Source organism: Bos indicus, chromosome 23, assembly GCF_029378745.1.
Source record: "Bos indicus isolate NIAB-ARS_2022 breed Sahiwal x Tharparkar chromosome 23, NIAB-ARS_B.indTharparkar_mat_pri_1.0, whole genome shotgun sequence".
Taxonomy (NCBI): domain Eukaryota; kingdom Metazoa; phylum Chordata; class Mammalia; order Artiodactyla; family Bovidae; genus Bos; species Bos indicus.
In genome coordinates, this window is record NC_091782.1 from 29,525,459 (window position 1) to 29,545,160 (window position 19,702).

The window sequence follows — 19,702 nt, forward strand, 5'->3', positions numbered from 1 at the left end:
CAGGAGGAACTCAAGTGTGTCGGGGACCACAGGCAGGGGAGGGGCTGTGACGTGTGCAGAGGGCGGGGCTGGTGGCAGGTGAGCCGCCAGGTCTCCCGGGCTCCAATCACTCCGGGAGACTGAGCCATGGGGGGAAAACAGGACCAGGACAAGGAGGCCTACGGTGAGGCGGAGGGCTGGGGGCGGTGAGGCTGGGGTAGGGGCCCGGAGCCGGTCAGGGAGGGGAGGCCTGCTCTGGAAATGGTGGCTGGGTTGACCCCAAGGAGAGGAGCTGAGGGCAGTCGTGGTCCCCGAGGGGAGGACCCAGGAAACAGATGATGGAAGAAAGGAGATAGCGTCAGGGTTCTTGGAGGAGTATGGGGTTCGGGGACGGGACCATTGCTGGGAGCCTTTGAGCAGTGAAGCTGTGATCTCCATGAGGAGGGAGGCTGGAGTCCCTGGGAGCAGAGGGTAATGTCACGCCTGGATTCCGGGGCCCCCTCGGAGCAGGGCCCTCGGAAATGAAGCCTGAAGGAGTCAGGGTCAGGGTCCTGAGCAGGGGAAGGAGTTGAGGGGCTGGAGGAGTGAGCCAGGCTCTGTGCTGCTGTGGGGAGGAACAGCTGGGGTCCCCAAGAAGAGGGGGAGTTTCAGCCGGGACTCGAGTCTCCGAGAGGGGAAAGGTGTTGGGGTCTGCCTGCCAGGGTCTGTGAGGAATGGCAGGGGGAGTGGGTTCTGCTGAGGGCCCCTGTAAGGAGTTGGAGCTGCAGATGTTGGTGGAGAGGGGGCTGGGGGCCTGCCTCCAGGATCCCTATTAGGAGGGAGCCCAGAGGAAAGAGGCAGCGGCCTGCTGGGGTTCCTGTGAAGGGTAAGGCCTGGGGAGGAAGGAGGCCGCTTGTCTCCAGAGTGTCTGTGAGGAACAAAGGCTGGGAGCCTGCCCCAGGGGTCCCAAGGATTAGTGTGGGGGCAGGGTGGGGAAATCTGCAGGGAGAGGAAACGGGGACCAGCTTCTGGGATCCCTGTGTGCAGTGAGGGCTGAGGGCCTGCCTGCAGAGAGTCCTTGGGGTTCAGGGGCCTGCCCTGGTCTGAAAAGGAGGGAACCCCAAGGGAGGGACCTCCCCGAGGCAAGGCTTGGTCAGAAGGGAGGTAGGGGAGGGAGCAGTGGGGACGCCCCACAGACTTCCTGGAGAGGTTTTGGGTCAATCATTGACATCATGTCCCAGAACCACGGAGGGACAGAGTCCAGGGCACCTGGGAGAAGGGGCCACACCCCTTCCCAGATTCTCACCCACCCCTGTGTCCCACATGGGACCCTGGCGGCCTGGCCCCACCTCCTCCCCGTGTGTACTCAGGGAGGACCAGGAACAGGACTTGTGGCCACAGCAATCTCAACTGCCGGCTCAGGTGTCAGCCTGACCGCTCCCCCGGAGAGGAGACTGGCGGCAGCTGGGGACTAAGGTCCCTTCAGGGCAGGAGGTCTACAGCAGCTGGGGGTGGGTCTCCTCCCTCTCCAGGTCCTACAGGAATTGATGCCTTTGGCTCCAGCTTCTTTCCCCACAGCCTGGGGCCAGAGAGTGGAAGGAAGGGCTGGGGCAAACGTGGGAGGGACTGTGCCCACCCTGAGTGGGGGTACAGAGAGGGGAAGTGATAAGGACTGGGATGTGAGAGCGACTGAGATGATTGAACACAGAATCCCACGTCCCAGCCAGAGAAGAGACTTGGGAGAAAGGAACCAGGGTGGAGGAAGGAGGTGAAGAGCCTTGAGGTGTGAGCATAAATGACCCATAAAAGGCCGCCCTTCCCCCCTACCTCCAAGGCCTCCTGGTTGGAGTTCACCGGGAGCAGCAAAGTTGCTGAGCAAGCCTGGATCCCACCCTCCCTGTTCTCTGCTCTCCCTTCCTGCCAGCCCTGCCCCTCTCTTTCTCCCTCCAAATTCCTGAGTGCCCTAGGACAGGGCTTAGGGTAGATCCTGCTGTGGGAAGGGGTTTGGAGAGACTAGAAATTGGGGGAAAGAGATGCCTGTCAATATCTTACTCCCCACACTCCTCCCCCTGCCCTTCAGGGAAACCAGCCAAATATGACCCCTCCTTTCGAGGCCCCATTAGGAACAGGTAAGTTCTGGGCACTGTGCTGGTGGGGGCAGGGTGGTGGACAGGGTCTTGGTTTTGCTTTTATATACTGGAATATTGTTAAGAAACTTGTGGGAGGAAAAACTCCTGCCCCAGGAGAGTGGTGGCCCTGGGGAAACTGTCATGGGTGGAGGGGCCCAAGGGGCCTTCTGGGCTGCTGGTGATATTCTGTGTCTTCAGCTGGGAGCTGGCTACATGGGCAAGTGTCCTTTGGGAAGACTCACCCAGCTGAGCACTTCTGAATTGTGCCCTTTCCTGTGTTAAAACTCAGAAGAAAGTTTACCCATCCAGGAAAAGATTTTTCTTAAAAAAAAAAAAAAAAAAGTTGTAAAATGAAACCTACCCATGCCTACTTTCTAGCATCCCCCCAACTCTCCAAAGCATGACTCCTCCAGATCATGCTCCCCCTACCCCAGCACACCCTCTCCAGGTGTCTCCCTCATTTCTCCCCCAGGAGCTGCACAGATATCATCTGCTGTGTGCTCTTCTTCCTTTTCATTCTGGGTTACATCGCCGTGGGGATCTTGGGTGAGTTTCTGGCTGGGCAGAGCTGGGGCAGTGGCTGGGGGACATTACTGTCCCAGGGAGGGACCATTCCATGGCTGTTCCCTCTTAAGTCCGTGTGCCCCGCTCCTGGTGATGTATCTGCATGTCTCTATCTGCAGCCTGGGTGTACGGAGACCCCAAACAAGTCCTCTACCCCAGGAACTCCACGGGGGCCTATTGCGGGATCGGGGAAAACAAGTGAGTAAGAAGACAGGAAAGAGGGCAGGAGGGAGGTGCAACAGGAGATGGACAGGGGACCATTCCACCTCAGCTTCCCTGAATCTCACCATGTAGAACAGCCCCCACTGCTGGCCAGTGGCTTCCCAGATGCCCAGAATTGGGAGGCAGCAGAGTCATGGTTCGGAGAAGGCAATGGCACCCCACTCCAGTACTCTTGCCTGGAAAATCCCATGGACGGAGGAGCCTGGTAGGCTGCAGTCCATGGGATCGCGAAGAGTCGGACACGACTGAGCGACTTCACTTTCACTTTTCACTTTCATGCATTGGAGAAGGAAATGGCAACCCACTCCAGTGTTCTTGCCTGGAGAATCCCAGGGACGGGGGAGCCTGGTGGGCTGCCGTCTATGGGGTCGCACAGAGTCAGACATGAGTGAAGTGACGTAGCAGTAGCAGTAGCAGAGTCATGGTTGAGTGTGTGGGTTTTAAAGTTCAGAGACGGGCATTTTCATCTCCAGCTGCACTAAGTTCTGGTCTGTGATCTCTGGCAAGAGACTCAACCTCTCTGATCTTGGAGTTCCTCTTCTGAAACACAAGGATGATTCCAGAAGCAACACTATCAGTCCCAGCATACAGGAGACGCTTGATACATAGTGAAGCTGCTGGAACTTCCCTGGTGATCCAGTGGCTAAGACTCCATGCTCTCAATGCAGGGGACTGAGTTTTGATCCCTGGTCGGGAAACCAGATCCCACATGCCATAGCTAAGAATTCACATGCCACAATCACAGCCACAATCCTGTATAACTGCAATGAAGATCCAGCACAGCCAAATAAATAAATATATAAATATTAAAAAAAAACACAAAACACTAACATTCATATGGCATTGACTGTATTCCAGGCAGGCAGTGTACTTTACACACACAAACTCATTTCAACCTTGTGAGGCAGGTACTATCATTTCACATCTGATGGAAATGAGGTGGTGAGTGGTTAGGGTCATAAAGTTGGGTGATGATCTGGCTCCAGAGTTCAAGCTCTTAACCATCTGTTAGCAGTGGCAATGCTGAGTTCCTTTGGGAAACTCTCGGGTGTCTCCCACACCTCCCCAGCTGGGAGGTGCGTGTCTGGGTCACACTGGCCACATCTGGAGGTACATCCCTGAGCTTCCTGGGGTCAGGAGCTGGGTGATGCGTGTCTGGGTCACACTGGCCACATCTGGAGGTACAGCCCTGGCAGTCCTTCTCTCTCCCTGAGCTTGACCAAGCGCTGATGCATGTTTCCTTCTCTCCTACAGAGAGAAACCATATCTCCTATATTTCAACATCTTCAGCTGCGTCCTAAACACTAACATCATCGCGATCGCCCAGAATGGCCTGAAGTGCCCCACGCCCCAGGTCAGAGTCTGGGGCCTGCGTCTGTCCCCTGACCTCCCCCCAGGGTCTGGGTACCAGCCCCTCAGCATGCTTTCTGCCCCCAGGTGTGTGTATCTTCCTGCCCAGAGGCCTCATGGACCGTGGAACCGAGACAGTTCTCACAGACGGTCGAACAGGTCTTCTACGCAGCAAATAGGAATTTCTGTCTGCCAGGGGTGCCTGGGAACATGGTGAGCACTGCCCCCAACATCACTGCTGTCACCAGGGAGTGTCCATAATAAGGGAAGATGGGAGGGGGAGGGGGAGATGATCATGGTGGGAGAAAGGGGATGACTCCTTCCTTCATCCTGCTCTGTGTCTGTGTGTCTGTCTGTCTCCCCACCCCCCTCCAGCAAGTACTCCAAAGCCTACAACAGGAGCTCTGCCCCAGTTTCCTCCTGCCTTCCACTCCAGGTGAGAAGCCACATTCCTCTCTCAGACAACATCCAGTCCTAGGTTTTTGAGGAAACCAGGCTCAGAGAGTCAAGTCACACAGCTACTCTGTAACAAAATAGGAACAGGCATCAGGTCTTTGCTTTTTTTCCTCTGCTGATCATCCTGGAGTCAGATCACCAGTGCTTATTATGCACCTGCTGCATGCCAGACTCCAGGGACAGATGAAGTGAAGATGAAAACTGCTTCCTAGGTGCTGAGATCAGAGGTATTCACAAAGCAATTGCATGAGATTCCCACGAGAACATACATGGGTGAATGTGCACACGTGCATTTATATGCAGGCACAGGAACAGACTGGAAGGACGTTTACCCACATGTTAAAGGGACTGTGTCTGATGATAGGATCACGGTTGATTTTTTTTTTCCCAATAGTGAATGTTATTTTTAACAGGAAAAAAAAAAGAAAATTGAGGGGAATTCCCTGGTGGCCCAATGGTTAGGGCTCTGTGTTTCCACTGGAGGGGCCACGGGTTGGCTCCCTGGCCAGGGAGCTAAGATCCTGCAAACCTCATGGAAAGTATAGGAAAAAAAAATTTTTTTTAAACTATAGCATGAGAAAGGATATCCAACTCTCAATGTGTGCAATAGGAAGTATTTCCAAATGAGTGCTCCAGAATCAGATAGATCTGGCTTTAAGTTCTAGCACTTGTGTGTGTGGTCTTAGGTAAATGGCTCAGCCTCTCTGAACCTTGTTTTCTTATCTTTAGAATGTAAATGCCAAAGCAAGCATGACAAAGCTGTTGTGAGGGTGGTGATAAATGGCTTTGTAGGCACATAATAGGTGCCAGGGGAGAGGGGTAGGGGCGGAGTGAGAAGGCTTCCTGGAGGAGGGGAGATGAAGATGGAGCTGAATGGGGCATAATGGATGGAATTTCTAGAGGAGGGAGAGAGAAGGCACAGAGGGGAGGGGAAAGGGGCTGGGCTCAGACGATGGAGACTCAGCCTGAACGTCAAGCGTGGGCACTCTCCAGGGTAGGGCGTCTAGCAGTGACCTTGAGCCTGGAATGCCAGGTCCCGGCTGTGCCGTGTCTCCCAGGCACTCTAGCAGAGGTTGAATTGAAGGGTGGCAGGGGTGGGCGTGGAGGTGCTGCAAGAGGCAGGAGGGTCTAACCCAGGCAGTGGCAGGGCATGGAGGAAGGGGCATGAAGAGACAGTGAAGGCAGCCAGACTGGGCTCCTTGGGGCAGGAGCTCCCTTTCTGCTGTGGAGTCAAGAACTGCCCTCTGCAGGGTGCAGAGCCCTTCTCTACCCTGTCCTAGCAGCAGTTCGGGGGTGGAGGTCTGGGGGCGGCCAGAGACTTTGAAGTCAGCTCTGTGGGACCCCCCCCACCCCGGTTCTCTCCCTCCAGCTCTGGGGCGCTGTTTCCCATGGACCAATAGTACCGTGCCTGAGCTCCCAGGGATCTCCAACACATCCATCTCCCAGAGCATCAGGTGGGCAATCCCTTGCCCTTCCACCTCTGTCCCACACCCCTTTCCCACTCAGAGCCCCATCTGACTCTGTCTCTCTCCAATAGTGGTCTTCTCGACAGCCTCAATGCCCGTGACATCAGTGTCAAGATCTTTGAAGATTTTGCCCAGTCCTGGTATTGGATTCTTATGTGAGTCACCAGGTTCCTCTGCCCTCTCGTCCTTCTTCTCTCCCCACTGTGCCTCTCTGTCCCCTAGACCACCATCTGAAACAGGATCTTTGGGCAGGGGAGGAGGAGCCAGAGGTCTGAATGGATCCCAAATCCAACAGGATTTATAAGAAAAAGGGGATGGAGGTAAAGTGGTTCTGATGGAGACATTAGGGGTTTGAGGAAAGACATCTGTGGGCCTTTGCACAGGGAAAGATACGAGCAATGTGGGGTGACCCTCACTTATGTTTCCCTGTCCACAGTGCACTAGGCCTGGCTTTGGTTCTGAGCCTGCTGTTTATCCTGCTTCTACGGCTGGTGGCCGGGCCCCTGGTGTTTGTGCTGATCATAGGGGTGCTGGGCGTGCTGGCGTATGGCATCTACCACTGCTGGGAAGAATATCGCGTGCTGCGGGACAAGGGTGCCTCCATCTCCCAGCTGGGCTTCACCACCAACCTCAGTGCCTACAGAAACGTTCAGGAGACCTGGCTAGCCGCCTGTGAGTGCCCTGCCTACCGTGAACCACTGGCTGCCCAAAAGCTGCCCTGGCCCTGACCCAGGCTCCTCTGTCCCCTGTCTGCCCTCAGTGATCATACTGGCTGTGCTCGAAGGCGTCCTGCTGCTGATGCTCATCTTCCTGCGGCAGCGGATTTGTATCGCCATCGCCCTCCTGAAGGAGGCCAGCAGGTCAGGCCTGCCTGGGAAGGAGAAAGGGCAGAGGGCAAAGGGGCGGGCCTGAAAAGGGAGCGCTGGAAAGGTAGCAGGGCAGTGGAGGAAAGGGGATAGCATAACATGGTGATTAACAAGTGAAAAGTGAAAGTGAAGTCTCTCAGTCATGTCTGACTTAGCGACCCCATGGACTGCAGCCCACCAGGCTCCTCCGTCCATGGGATTTTCCAGGCAAGAGTACTGGAGTGGGGTACCATTGCCTTCTCCATCTGTGACTCTAGTTTCCTCTAAAGTTCTCTTGAGGCTGATTTATTCAATTCAGTTCTTCCAGTGAACACCTACCGCGTGCCCAGTCTTAGGGGTATGGGGCAGGCCCCAGAGAGGGCAGAGGTGTGGCCTGTGCCGGGGTCAACCCCAAGAGAGGGTGGTGGGGGTCGTGGGGTAGCCTCACTGATGGACTGCTCTCATCTCCCTTGCAGGGCTGTAGGATACATAATGTCCACCATGTTCTACCCGCTGGTCACCTTCGCCCTCCTGCTTGTCTGCATTGCCTACTGGGCTATAATCGCTCTGTATCCTTTGCCCACGTGGCTCACCCCTCCTGAAGCCCTTGGGGGTGGGGGGCAGGGCAATACTAGTGCCATCGGAAGAAGGCACCCCTTCTGCCCAGCAGACACAGCCCTGCTGTGAAAGAGCAGGCACAGGCTGAATTTCAGCCCCTCTGTGCAGTGAGCAAGCTGCTCAAACGCCTGGGAAGGGTGGCTGAGGAGGGGAGGGGAATCTGTGGAGGTCCCCCATCACCCTGCTTTCTTTGACTCCCCTCTGGATTCCTGGCCACATCGGGGCAACCCCAGTACGTGTTCTGGGCGCCCAACAGCAGTTTGCCCGGCTGTGAGAAAGTGCCCATGAATACATCATGCGACCCCATGGTGAGGATCTGGGGGTGTCGTGGAGGGCGTCAAGAGGGCTGAGGGGACCTTGGAGGTCAAGTGGTCCAAATCCCTCATTGTGCAGAGGAGACAGGACCAGAGGGGGCAAGGGGCTCACCCAGGGTCACACAGCAGGCCCCTAGCAGACTCCAGATCTCCCACGGAGCACCTCCCCCTGCCCCTTGTGCTGGAAGAGGAGGCATGCTGTGCCGCCAGGCCCTGGGGCAGGAAGATCCCAGCATCGCCTTCCCTCCTCAGGATGCTTCTCTGCCCAGAGGAACATTGACCATTTCATCCTTTCTGTCTCACTTCACTTACCTGTAAAATGGAGATAATCTTAATATCTGTGCTTCAGGGTAGCCGAGAAAGGACACTGGGTACATGAAAATGCCTAGTATAATGGCTGGCACCTGATAAGAGCTGGTGTCTGTAGGTGGGTTTTGTTTAGGTTATTTTAGTCTTCCTCAGAACACACTGTTCTAGGCAACAGGCAGGTGGGTTCCCTGGGTGCCCGGGAGAGAAACTACTTCCCCAAACTCTCCTCTGTGAGCTTCCCAGGGAGTTGGGGCTGGACTGCTGGGCATTTAGTGTCAAAGCTTTCATGTGGCCACTGCATCAGAGCTGGGACCATGGGCTGTGCCCACAGGCATTGTTTAGTTGCTCAGTTGTGTCCCACTCTTTGCGACCCCATGGACTGTAGCCCACCAGGCTGTTCTATCCATGGAATTTCCCAGGTAAGAATACTGGAGTGGGTTGCCATTTCCTTCTCCAGGGGATCTTCCCAACCCAGGGATGGAACTTGTGTCTACTGCATTGGCAAGCAGATTCTTTACCCCTGAGCCACCAGGGAAGCCTGCCCACAGACATTTGCCGCATACTGAAAAAAGGAGAGGGAGACCACTTAAGGAGGATCCAGGCACTGCTTATACAAAGCCCCAGATGAAGCAGTTGTTGCTTTCAACTTGCTTAGGACCTAGCGGGGGCAACAGACACAAACCCACAATTACATAAAAAGTGGAAAGTAGTTTCCCTCTTGTTATAAAATTTCAAACATACAATCAGTTTCAACAGTTATCAAGACTTTTGTCACATTTTATGGAAAAACATTTGGGTTTGTTTTTTTTTTTTGGCTGCATCACGTGGCATGTGGGATCTTAGTTCCCTGACAAGGGATAGAACCCAAGCCCTTGCAGTGAAAGGATGGAGCCTTAACCACTGGACTGCCAGGAAAGTCCCGTGGAAAGAGAAATTTGTTTGATTTTTTTAAGTGTAATGTACAATATTATATAAGTTACAAGTGTATAGCATAATGACTCACAGTTTTTAAAAGGCACACCCATTTTACAGTTATTATGAAACACTGGCTATATTCCCCATGCTGTAAATATATCCTTGTAGCTTATTTTATACCAAGTAGTTATATTGCCCCATCCAGCTCCCCTCTCCCCACTGGTAACCACTAATTTGTCCTCTATGAGTCTGCATCTTTTTTGTTATATTCACTAGTTGGTTGTATTTTTTAGATTCCACATATAAGTGATATCATACAGTATTTGTCCTTCTCTGACTATTTCACTTAGCATAACATCCTCCAAGTCATCCATGTTGCTGCAAATGTTCCTGTTTATGGCAGGGTAGTAGTTCATTGTATATATTGATATATACCATATCTTTGTCCATTCATCTGTTGATGGACATTTAGGTTGCTTCCACACCTTGGCAAATGAAAATAATGCTGTTATGAACATTGGGAGAGCATGGATCTTTTCCAATTAGTGGGTTGTTTGTTTTTTGTTTTTTTTTGAGGGGTAGTGTATATCCAGAAGTGAAATTCCTGGGTCATAATGGTAGTTCTATTTTTAGCTTTTTGAGAAACTTCCCACAGTGACTGAACCAATTTACATTCCCATCAACAGTGTACAAGGGTTTCCTTTTCTCCATATCCTTGCCAACATCTGTTGTATTCTTTTTGATGACAGCCATTGCGACAGGTATGACGTGATATCTCATTGTGGTTTTGATTTGTAGTTCCCTGACGATTAGCAATGTCGAGTATCTTTTCATGTCCCTGGTGCCCATCCACATTTCTTTGGAAAAATGTCTGTTCAGTTCTTCTGCCCATTTTTAAATCAGGTGTGTGTGTTTGCTTTTCTTTTTTATGTTGAGTTGTATGAGCTGTTTTTATATGTTGGCTATTAATCCCTTATTGATCATGTCATTTGCAAATATTTCCTCCCATTCAGTAGGTGGTTTTTTGTGTGTTTTTTTTTTTTTTTCATTTTTCAACAGTTTCCTTTAACGTGCAGTTTAGTAGGTCCCACTTTAGGACCTTTGCTTTAGGAGACAAGTCTGTGTTTTTTACTTTTTACTAGAGACATTTGCAGATACACACAAACATGGAGAATCCCCATACTCAGATTCCATAACCTTCAGCTTTCTGTTCTTTTTCTGTCTCCCCACCCATTCCCCAACCCCCTGCAATTTTTTTTTTTTTCCTGGAGCTTTAAGAGGCAAATTCTGAACACTGTGCCATTTCATCAATAAATATATCAGGATGGATCTCAACAGATAAGGACTTTTAAAAAGCATAACCATTACACCATTATCACACCAAGCAAAATGAACAATTCCTTAGTATCATCTGGTACCCAGTCTGTTCAACTTTGCTAGACAGTGTTTTGGTTGAAGTTGCAGAGGCTGCTTTGGAAGAGGACAGCTGATGGAGTCCAAGGGAGAGCTAGGCACTGGTAACACTGCTTCCATACCATTAAGGCTTGGTTACAACAACAGGGCTTCTCAGGTGGCGCAGTGGTAAAGAAGCTGCCTGCCAACACACAAGATACAAGGGACAAGCATTCAATCTCTGGGTCAGGAAGATTCCCTGGAGTAGGAAAAGGCAATCCACTCCGGTATTTGTGCCTGGGAAATCCCAGGGACAGAGGAGCCTGGTGGGCTACAGTCCATGAGGTCACAGAGCCACACACAACTGAGCCGCAACAGCAGCACAGCCTGGGAGCTCTTGTGCTATTGCAGAGACTGGAGACTGAAGGAAGCAAATTATGCTCACACAATAGGCAAGCTGAACCCTGTCTGAACCCAGAGATAAATCTCCTGGAAGGAACGGGCTTCCCCAGCTCTGGGAAGGCTGTTTCCATCCTCTGCTGTTCTCCACAGGAGCAAGTGAACTCCTCTTGTCCCGGGCTGATGTGCGTCTTCCAGGGCTACCAGTCCACAGGCCTGGCACAGCGTTCTCTCTTCAACTTGCAAATCTATGCAGTTCTGGGGCTATTCTGGACCATCAACTGGGTACTGGCCCTGGGCCAGTGTGTCCTGGCTGGGGCCTTTGCTTCCTTTTACTGGGCCTTCCACAAGCCCCGGGACATCCCTACCTTTCCCCTGGGCTCTGCTTTCCTGCGCACACTCCGGTAAGTCCAGGGCAGAGGAATGGGAATTGTGAACCTAGGAAGCCCAGGGGTCCTGGGGCTGCCTCTGACCACCAATTCCCTGCAGTTACCACACGGGATCACTAGCCTTTGGAGCCCTCATCCTGACCCTGGTGCAGATAGCTCGGGTCATCCTGGAATACATTGACCACAAATTGAGAGGTGAGCAGAGGCTGGGGGCTGGCCGAGACTGGGCTAATCAGCTGCATCCCTGATGGGGCAGGAGCGCCTATCAGGGGCCAGTGACCAAACATGAGCCTTTCTTACCCCCAGGAGCCCAGAACCCATTGACTCGCTGTATCCTGTGCTGCTTCAAGTGCTGCCTCTGGTGTTTGGAAAAGTTCATCAAGTTCCTGAACCGCAATGCATACATCATGGTGAGTGCACTATATGAGCAACCCCTTGCTCTGGGCACTCCTGACCCTGACCTCCCGCCCTGGCCCAGGTGAGCTCACCACAGCTAACTCTGAAATTGCCACCTCACCCAGATTGCCATCTACGGGAAGAACTTCTGTGTCTCAGCCAAAAACGCCTTCATGCTGCTCATGCGGAACATTGTCAGGTCAGGCTGACACCACCCCACCCCCCACCCCACCCCTGTCATCTCCCATCCACAAGTGTGCTGTGCTCAGAAGGGCCTTGAGCTTGGTTTAATCTCTGCTACCTCCATCTTGAAATGTGAACAGCTTTCATTTTGCATCTATCACAGCAAATTATGCAGCTAGTTCTATTCCCAGCCCAGGCAGGCCTCTTATCCCCAACCTATTCCAACACCTTATACAGGGTGGTCGTCCTGGACAAAGTCACAGACCTGCTACTGTTCTTTGGGAAGCTGCTGGTGGTTGGAGGTGTCGGTAAGGACCAGGGAAGGGAGTTACAGGGACAGAGGACAGGGGTGCTGGACAGTTTAAGAGGTGTCCTCAGAGGAGTGATAGTGACGTCCAGATTTCTCCCATAGGGGTCCTGTCCTTCTTTTTCTTCACGGGTCGCATCCCTAGTCTGGGTAAAACCTTTGAGAATCCTCAACTCAACTATTACTGGCTGCCCATCATGGTGAGTGACACGTTCCCACCCCCACCCCCACTCCATACCTTCTCATCCTCCCACCCCTCCACCCCGCGGCGACTTCATTCTCCAACTCTCCAAAGGAACACTATCGGGAGCCTTGTGTCTTCCAGGTCTCCATCCTAGGGGCCTACCTCATCGCCAGCGGCTTCTTCAGTGTTTTTGGAATGTGTGTGGACACTCTCTTCCTCTGTTTCTGTGAGTGACAAGACAGCCCCTCCACCTCCTCTCCTCAGCTTAAAAGATCGTTCAGGCTCTTTAGGAGATGTGGTGCTTCTAGAAACAGCGACTTTGTGAGTTATAGGAGCCAGAGCCTCTTCTAACATCCTCAGGGCAGGTGTTTGGGAAGAATGGAGGGAATGAGCTCCCAGGTTCCTGGGCTCTCCCAAGAAGGGGCATTTTAGGGCAGAGGCCTCTGGTATCTTCCCGAGAAAAACTAGGGAAGAAATTAGCCCCAGGAGACTTCCCAGCAGGTGGCTGTAGTGAGTGGGGAGTTCCTTACCATACTGTAGGCGTTTATTCAGAGTTTCCTGTGTAGCAGGCTCTCTGTCAAGCAACTGACATATATTTTTTCCGTTAACCCTTATCACGCTATGAAATATAGTATCGTTCACCCTACTTTGCAGATGAGGACACGATTACATAGGTTACAAAAACTGCGCCCCAAACCAGCCGGTGGTGGTGCAGTCTGGAAACCAGGCAGCTGTCTCTTAGTCCCTCATTTTCCCGGGTAGTGGGGTTGGTTCCCAAAGGTTCGCTCTTACGGTCTCTGTCGCGCCTTAGTGGAAGACTTGGAGCGGAATGATGGCTCAGCAGACCGGCCCTACTACATGTCCAAGAGCCTTCTGAAGATTCTTGGCAAGAAGAACAAGGGGACCCCGGGAGACAAGAAGAGGAAGAAGTGAAAGATGCAGCCCTGATCCTGGACTGTCTCCCGCCTGTACAGCCTCCCCGCCTTCCAGATCACGCTTTTGTAGTAAAAAGATTTTATTAAAAAATTGCTATTTTGTTTTCTCAAAAATTCTCGGACTTTTATTTCATCCATGATTACATGCAGCCTTTTTAACCTCGCCGGCTCTTTAAAGTAGGTCCCGCCCCCATGACGTAACCTAGATCCCTTGACCAATCAAAAGGTTTCTGCTGAGTAATGCCAGCCCCCTTCTTCACCCCATCCAATACGGTTTCCGCCCGGGTCACGCGCCCCGGGGCTTCAAAGATGGCCAATTGGAAGAAGTGGCTCTGAAGCGCAGAAGGTCACGTGCAGAGTCCTGTGAGGACCAGTTAGAGTCGCGGAAGCGCGGCTAGGCGGCTGGGTGTGGGCCGGGTTTGGGGTATACATCTGAGCGTTTAAAGGGCCGGGGTTAGTTGATCGATTCCAACCCGCGTCCGAGTCCTGGGGGCCAGGGTCGTGACCGCCGCGAGGGAGAGATGACTGAAGAGGGACCCGGTATAGTGTCCTTGGGCAAACTCAGGAGACCGCGAATGCTGCGATTATGGGGAATCTGTAGGGTTCAGATATTTTCTGCGATCTTCATGCTAATGTCTCCTGCAGGAGTCGGGGCCGGAGCAAAGGATGACTTCAGTCTGGTGGGTCCCCATTCGCATAGCTCCGTCCCCGACCCACGCGGGCTATCTGTGCCCGGTTGTCCCCGTCGGGACGGGGCTGCTGATCGCTTTCTCCTCCAAGGAACCCTGCGACCCCGTTTCCTCCTTTCCTAGTCCCTTTCCCTCTCTGGGTCCTTGTCCTCTTTCCCTCTGAGTCTCCTCTTTCAGGCTTCTTCCCCATTTGAGGTCTCCCTGTCCCTGAGGGCTCATTCTCCCCTCGTAGCTCCTTCCTAGCTCTGAGCCACCAGTTTCACTCTAAACTCTCCTCGGGTTCCCCTTAGTTCTGGGACTCCAGCTCGCACACCGGATCCCCATCACTCAGCCTCTCCCAGAGAAATCTGACTCCAAGCCTCTCTTCATTCACTGTAAAACCCAAAGTCACCTTTGTTCTGTTGACCCTTCCTCTTCCTAGGTTCATCCACTTGTGACCATGGAACAACTTCTGTGGGTGAGTGGGAAGCAAATCGGCTCCGTGGACACTTTCCGAATCCCGCTCATCACCACCACTCCTCGGGGCACTCTCCTTGCCTTTGCTGAGGCCAGAAAAATGTCGACATCGGATAAAGGAGCTAAATTCATAGCTCTGCGGAGGTCTATGGACCAGGGTATAAAGATGACTGGGTCACGAGAGGTTGGATGGGTGGGGAGCTTGACCTGCCTTTAGGGGCCTAGGGCTGCTGGATCCCTGAGAAGTAGAGAGAACCTAAAGGAGGGAAGGTGTCAGGGCAGTGATCTGGAAACTAGTATCACCAAGGAGTTGAGCATACATTCAAACATTTATTGAACACTTACTATATACTTGGCATTGTTCTAGGTTCTGTGAATACAGTTATGAACAAAACAGAGCAAAAATCCTTGCCTTCATGGGATAGGGAATGGGGAGACAGACAATATACATAATAAATAACTAAATGTATTTTTTGTGTTAAGAGGTAATAAATACAGTGGAAAAAAAACAAAATAGGGCAAGAGATAAGGAGAGTGCTAGAGTCTGACTGCAATGTTAAGTACATGATCTTTTAGCAGACTCAGAGGAGGTGAGTGAGCCTTGAGAAAGAGCATGCTAAGCAGTGTAACAGCTTAGATGCCCCAAGGAGGGAGGGAAATATTCAATGAATGAGGAGTTTGTGTGGCTGGATGGAGTGAACAAAGGTAGGTCAGAGAGGTAAGGAAGGGCAGGTCTTGTAGGCCTCGGGGCCATCATAAAGCTTTGGGTCCCTAGCCAGGAGGTGAAAATGGCAGGGAGTGGTGGAAAGAGCACCTTCAAAGTGCTTACCCTGGGTCTCTTCCTTTTTTTCTTTAGGCAGCACATGGTCTCCGACAGCTTTCATTGTGGATGATGGGGAGACCCCAGATGGGCTGAACTTGGGGGCAGTGGTGAGCGACACGACGACAGGCGTGGTCTTCCTTTTCTACTCCCTCTGTGCTCATAAGGCTGGCTGCCAGGTGGCCTCTACCATGCTGGTGTGGAGTAAGGATGATGGTGTTTCCTGGAGCTCGCCGCGGAACCTCTCCCTGGATATAGGCACCGAGATGTTTGCCCCAGGACCGGGCTCTGGCATTCAGGTCTCTGTCCTGAGATGGGTGGAAGGAGCTGCCTTGTAGAGAGTCTGCCCCATAACGGACTCCTTTGCAAAGACAAGATCCTGTGAAGTCAGATTTTTCTGTCTTAGATGGGATTCCGTGGAAGAAAGGGACATCCTGGGAAGAACATTCTACCCAGGGAAGGTGGAATTTTGCCAGTGGCATTCCATCTGGGGGTTGTCCACAGGGCTGCCCCAAACCATGTAACAATCCATGAACCCTGGCATGCTGCAGTCCACAGACTCACAGAGAGTCGGACATGACTAAACAACTGAACTGAATCCATGTACAGATTAGAAAAAAATTAGAAAACCCCATGCAGATTAGGGAAAAAAACTCCTTCATTTGGGCAGACACAAGCCTGTGCCATGGGCCACAGCTTGGTCCATGAACACAGGTTGGGTTTAAGCTTCCATCTGATGCCTGTGGCTAGGCCTCCTTGTCCTTCGCACAGCCTGTCCAGAGTATACCCTGTATGCCCCCAAGGAGTTTATTCTGCCAAAAAGCTAAATTCAGTCAGTGGGTGTTTGCAAGGCTTGCGGGACCCACAGCAAGGACAGAACGGAAGGGGACTGGGTGTATCCTCAAACTTAGGTGAGGGGTCCCCCTTCCCTGCCTCTGAGCCTCCTCAGTGTCTCTGTCTGCAGCATCCCGATCCTTTCCCCACAGAAACAGCGGGAGCCTCGGAAGGGCCGACTTATCGTGTGTGGCCACGGAACGCTGGAGCGGGATGGGGTTTTCTGCCTGCTCAGCGATGATCATGGCGTCTCCTGGCGCTACGGAGGTGGGGTCAGTGGCATCCCCTACGGCCAGTCCAAGCGGGAAAATGACTTCAACCCCGATGAGTGCCAGGTGAGGATTCCACCTGTTCCCCACCCGCCCGACCTGCTCTGCCCTCCAGAGGCCCATTTTACTCAGACCCCGGGTCTGGCTGCCCAGCTCTGTGCCAGCCAGCCTTGCTCCCTCAGGGATGGGGCCCTGGGCCCTGCCCCTGCCCTGGGTCTTCCTGAAGCCCTCTCCTCCACTCAGCCCTACGAGCTCCCCGATGGCTCAGTCGTCATCAACGCGCGGAACCAAAACAACTACCACTGCCATTGCCGCATCATCCTCCGCAGCTACGACGCCTGTGACACCCTGAGGCCTCGGGATGTGACCTTTGACACGGAGCTCGTGGACCCTGTGGTAGCTGCAGGGGCTGTAGCCACCAGCTCTGGCATTGTCTTCTTCTCCAACCCAGCCCATCCAGAGTTCCGTGAGTATATGCCAGGTGGTGTGGGGTGGGCAGGGGAGCCCCTGTGACCGAAAGAAGGCCGCCTTGTCCAGGAGGGAAGCCCTTCATCTCCCTGACTCTGCTGCTGTTCCCAGGAGTAAACCTGACCCTGCGCTGGAGCTTCAGCAATGGTACCTCCTGGAGGAAGGAGACGGTCCAGCTGTGGCCGGGGCCCAGTGGCTATTCATCGCTGACCACCCTGGAGGGCAACGTGGATGGGAAGGATGAGGCCCCACAGCTCTACGTCCTGTATGAGAAAGGCCGGAACCAGTACATGGAGAGCATCTCTCTGGTCAAAGTCAGCGTCTACGGAACACTGTGAACTGTGCACCTGCCATGGGGGCAGAGGGCCCTGAACTGAGCCTCAGGACCGTGGGTCTGCAGAGGGTCTGCTGGAGGAGCCTAGAGGACAGTTCTACCTTCCTTTCGACGCTAGCCTTTTGCAAAATCAACTTCTCTTTGACAGGGAGATGATTCCTTTAAGACTAAAAACCTGGCTTCTCCCACCCAGGAGGAGCTGCCCGCACCTGGGAGCGCTTCCCTTCCACATTGTGCACCCCCTGCCCTTTCTGCCCTCCTGGGACAATGACTGGTCCTTTTCTTGGGCAGGGCTAGGTGGGCCTGTAGCATTAAATAAATGTGAACTCAGGGAACTTGGGAAGACTTACCTCTTTGGGGTAAAATACTGGTTTTGGAGAGGGTTGATGAAAGCGCTAGGAGGGCAGGACATTTGGCTTCAAAAGAGGATGAGGGGCACCATGCACTTTGATTATTTATGAATCAAAATGTTTGTAACTTAACATTTTAATGAAGGAGAATGAATATTTGCAGTGTCTCTCTGTTTCTGTCATTGCGCGTCTTCGTATCTGTTTTCCCCGTGCACACGTGTGGGATGGGGCGTGAACTTGGGTAAGGAAGCTAGTGTGCTTATTGACTGTGAAAATCTGTGACTCTGGCAAGGCAAATCCTCCTTTTTGACTTCATACTCTTTCCTATCACAGAAGAAGTTCGCTCTTCACAGGTGTAATGAGGAGCAGGAGGAGGAACCTCGTAAGATAATTAAAAACCAGCTGCATTGTAATTCTAAGGTGGGATGAGAAGCTGTCCTCCATGAAGCAGGGAGAAGGTGTGTAAAATGCAGGTGAGAAGCTTCTCCCAGGCCAGCCTGGCAGAGAAATAAGCACTGTGGCAATTACATGTGAAAATAGCATTTCGTCCTAGAGCAGATGCTGTGAAAAGAGCCTGCAGCTGAGTGGGACAGCCACAGCTTTCCTCTGTATGGAAAGAAAATGCAATGCCTGGATAAGATGGTAGAAATGTTCAGGACTTTTTTTTTTTTTTTGGCTGTGCTGGGTCGTCGTGGCTGTGTGGGCTTTTCTTCAGTTGCGGTGAGTGGAACTTACTCTTCCTAGTGGTGCTCAGGCTTCTCATTGTGGTGGCTTCTCTTGTGGAGGACAGGCTCTAGGCACTCGGGCTTCAGTAGTTGCGGCTCTCTGGCTCTAGAGTTCAGGCTCCGTAGTTATGGCACACCGCTTGGTTGCTCCTCAGCATGTGGAATCTTCCTGGACCAGGGATCAGACCTGTGTACCCTGCATTGGCAGGTGGGATCTTATCCACTGCACCATCAGGAAAGTCCTCAAGACATTCTTTATGTCTTTATCATAAAGAGATGAGGGCCGCATTCATTTGCAGTTAGAGATATCTTTTACTTTCAACTGCATTTATAAGAAAATGTTAGAATAATTTATTCTATCTGACGGAAGAAGTAGAATATATCCTACTGGGTGTAAAGACAAGGTGTAATTTTGTTATGTTCTATCCAGAGTTTGTGGTCAACAATGTAATACTTGATTTTTCATTTTATAGACATTTTCAAAAATACAAAATTAGAGAAAATAGCTTAGTGAACCTCAAGTACCACAACATCCAGTTTCAGCAGTTAATCAAGATGTTACCACGTTGCATCATCTGATCCTTTTGTCTATTTTCTTTGTTGAAGTATTTTAAAACAAATCCCAGACCTCATGACATTTCACCCCTACATTCTTAAGTATGCATCTCATTCTTTTTTTTATTACATTTTATTACATAACCATAATGCTATTGCAGTGGCCACAGGACTGGAAAAGGTCAGTTTTCATTCCAATCCCAAAGAAAGGCAATGCCAAAGAATGTTCAAACTACCACACAATTGCACTCATTTCACACACTAGTAAAGTAATGCTCAAAATTCTCCAAGCCAGGCTTCAACAGTACGTGAACTGTGAACTTCCAGATGTTCAAGCTGGATTTAGAAAAGGCAGAGAGGAATCATTAAATTGCCAACACCCGTTGGATCATCGAAAGAGCAAGAGAGTTCCAGAAAAACATCTGCTTCATTGACTACACCAAAGCCTTTGACTATGTGGATCACAACAAACTGGAAAATTCTTAAAGAGATGGGAATACCAGACCACCTGACCTGCCTCCTGAGAAATTTGTATGCAGGTCAAGAAGCAACAGTTAGAACTGGACATGGAACAACAGACTGGTTCCAAATAGGGAAAGGAGTACGTCAAGGTTGTATATTGCCACCCTGCTTATTTAACTTATATGCAGAGTACATCATTCGAAATGCCAGGCTGGATGAAGCACAAGGTGGAATCAAGATTGCCGGGAGAAATATCAATAACCTCAGATACAAAAATGACCCCACCCTTATGGCAGAAAGCGAAGAAGAACTAAAGAGTTTCTTGATGAAAGTGAAAGAGGAGAGTGAAAAAGTTGGCTTAAAACTCAACATTCAGAAAACTAAGAGCATGGCATCCGTCCCATCACTT

The 19,702-nt window shown here is 51.7% G+C and overlaps 2 protein-coding genes across 2 annotated transcripts; both read left to right on the forward strand.

The window, feature by feature from the left end:
• The first annotated feature begins 55 nt into the window (after positions 1-55).
• Positions 56-13,445, forward strand: SLC44A4 (solute carrier family 44 member 4). The gene is made up of 21 exons (XM_019986360.2): positions 56-163; positions 2,039-2,087; positions 2,560-2,633; positions 2,771-2,849; positions 4,128-4,227; positions 4,311-4,436; positions 4,599-4,659; positions 6,049-6,133; positions 6,217-6,300; positions 6,582-6,817; positions 6,906-7,005; positions 7,467-7,559; positions 7,814-7,916; positions 11,091-11,341; positions 11,427-11,521; positions 11,633-11,736; positions 11,848-11,921; positions 12,143-12,213; positions 12,318-12,412; positions 12,538-12,622; positions 13,208-13,445. Exons 1-21 carry the CDS (start codon positions 127-129, stop codon positions 13,327-13,329), a joined length of 2,124 nt encoding a protein of 707 aa, XP_019841919.1. The 5' UTR covers positions 56-126; the 3' UTR covers positions 13,330-13,445.
• Positions 13,446-13,692: 247 nt separating this feature from the next.
• On the forward strand, positions 13,693-17,710 carry NEU1 (neuraminidase 1). Its single transcript, XM_019986251.2, has 6 exons — positions 13,693-14,011; positions 14,442-14,634; positions 15,333-15,595; positions 16,283-16,465; positions 16,643-16,865; positions 16,979-17,710. The coding sequence occupies exons 1-6, from the start codon at positions 13,853-13,855 to the stop codon at positions 17,203-17,205; spliced, it is 1,248 nt and encodes a 415-aa protein (XP_019841810.2). The 5' UTR covers positions 13,693-13,852; the 3' UTR covers positions 17,206-17,710.
• The last annotated feature ends 1,992 nt before the right edge of the window (positions 17,711-19,702 follow it).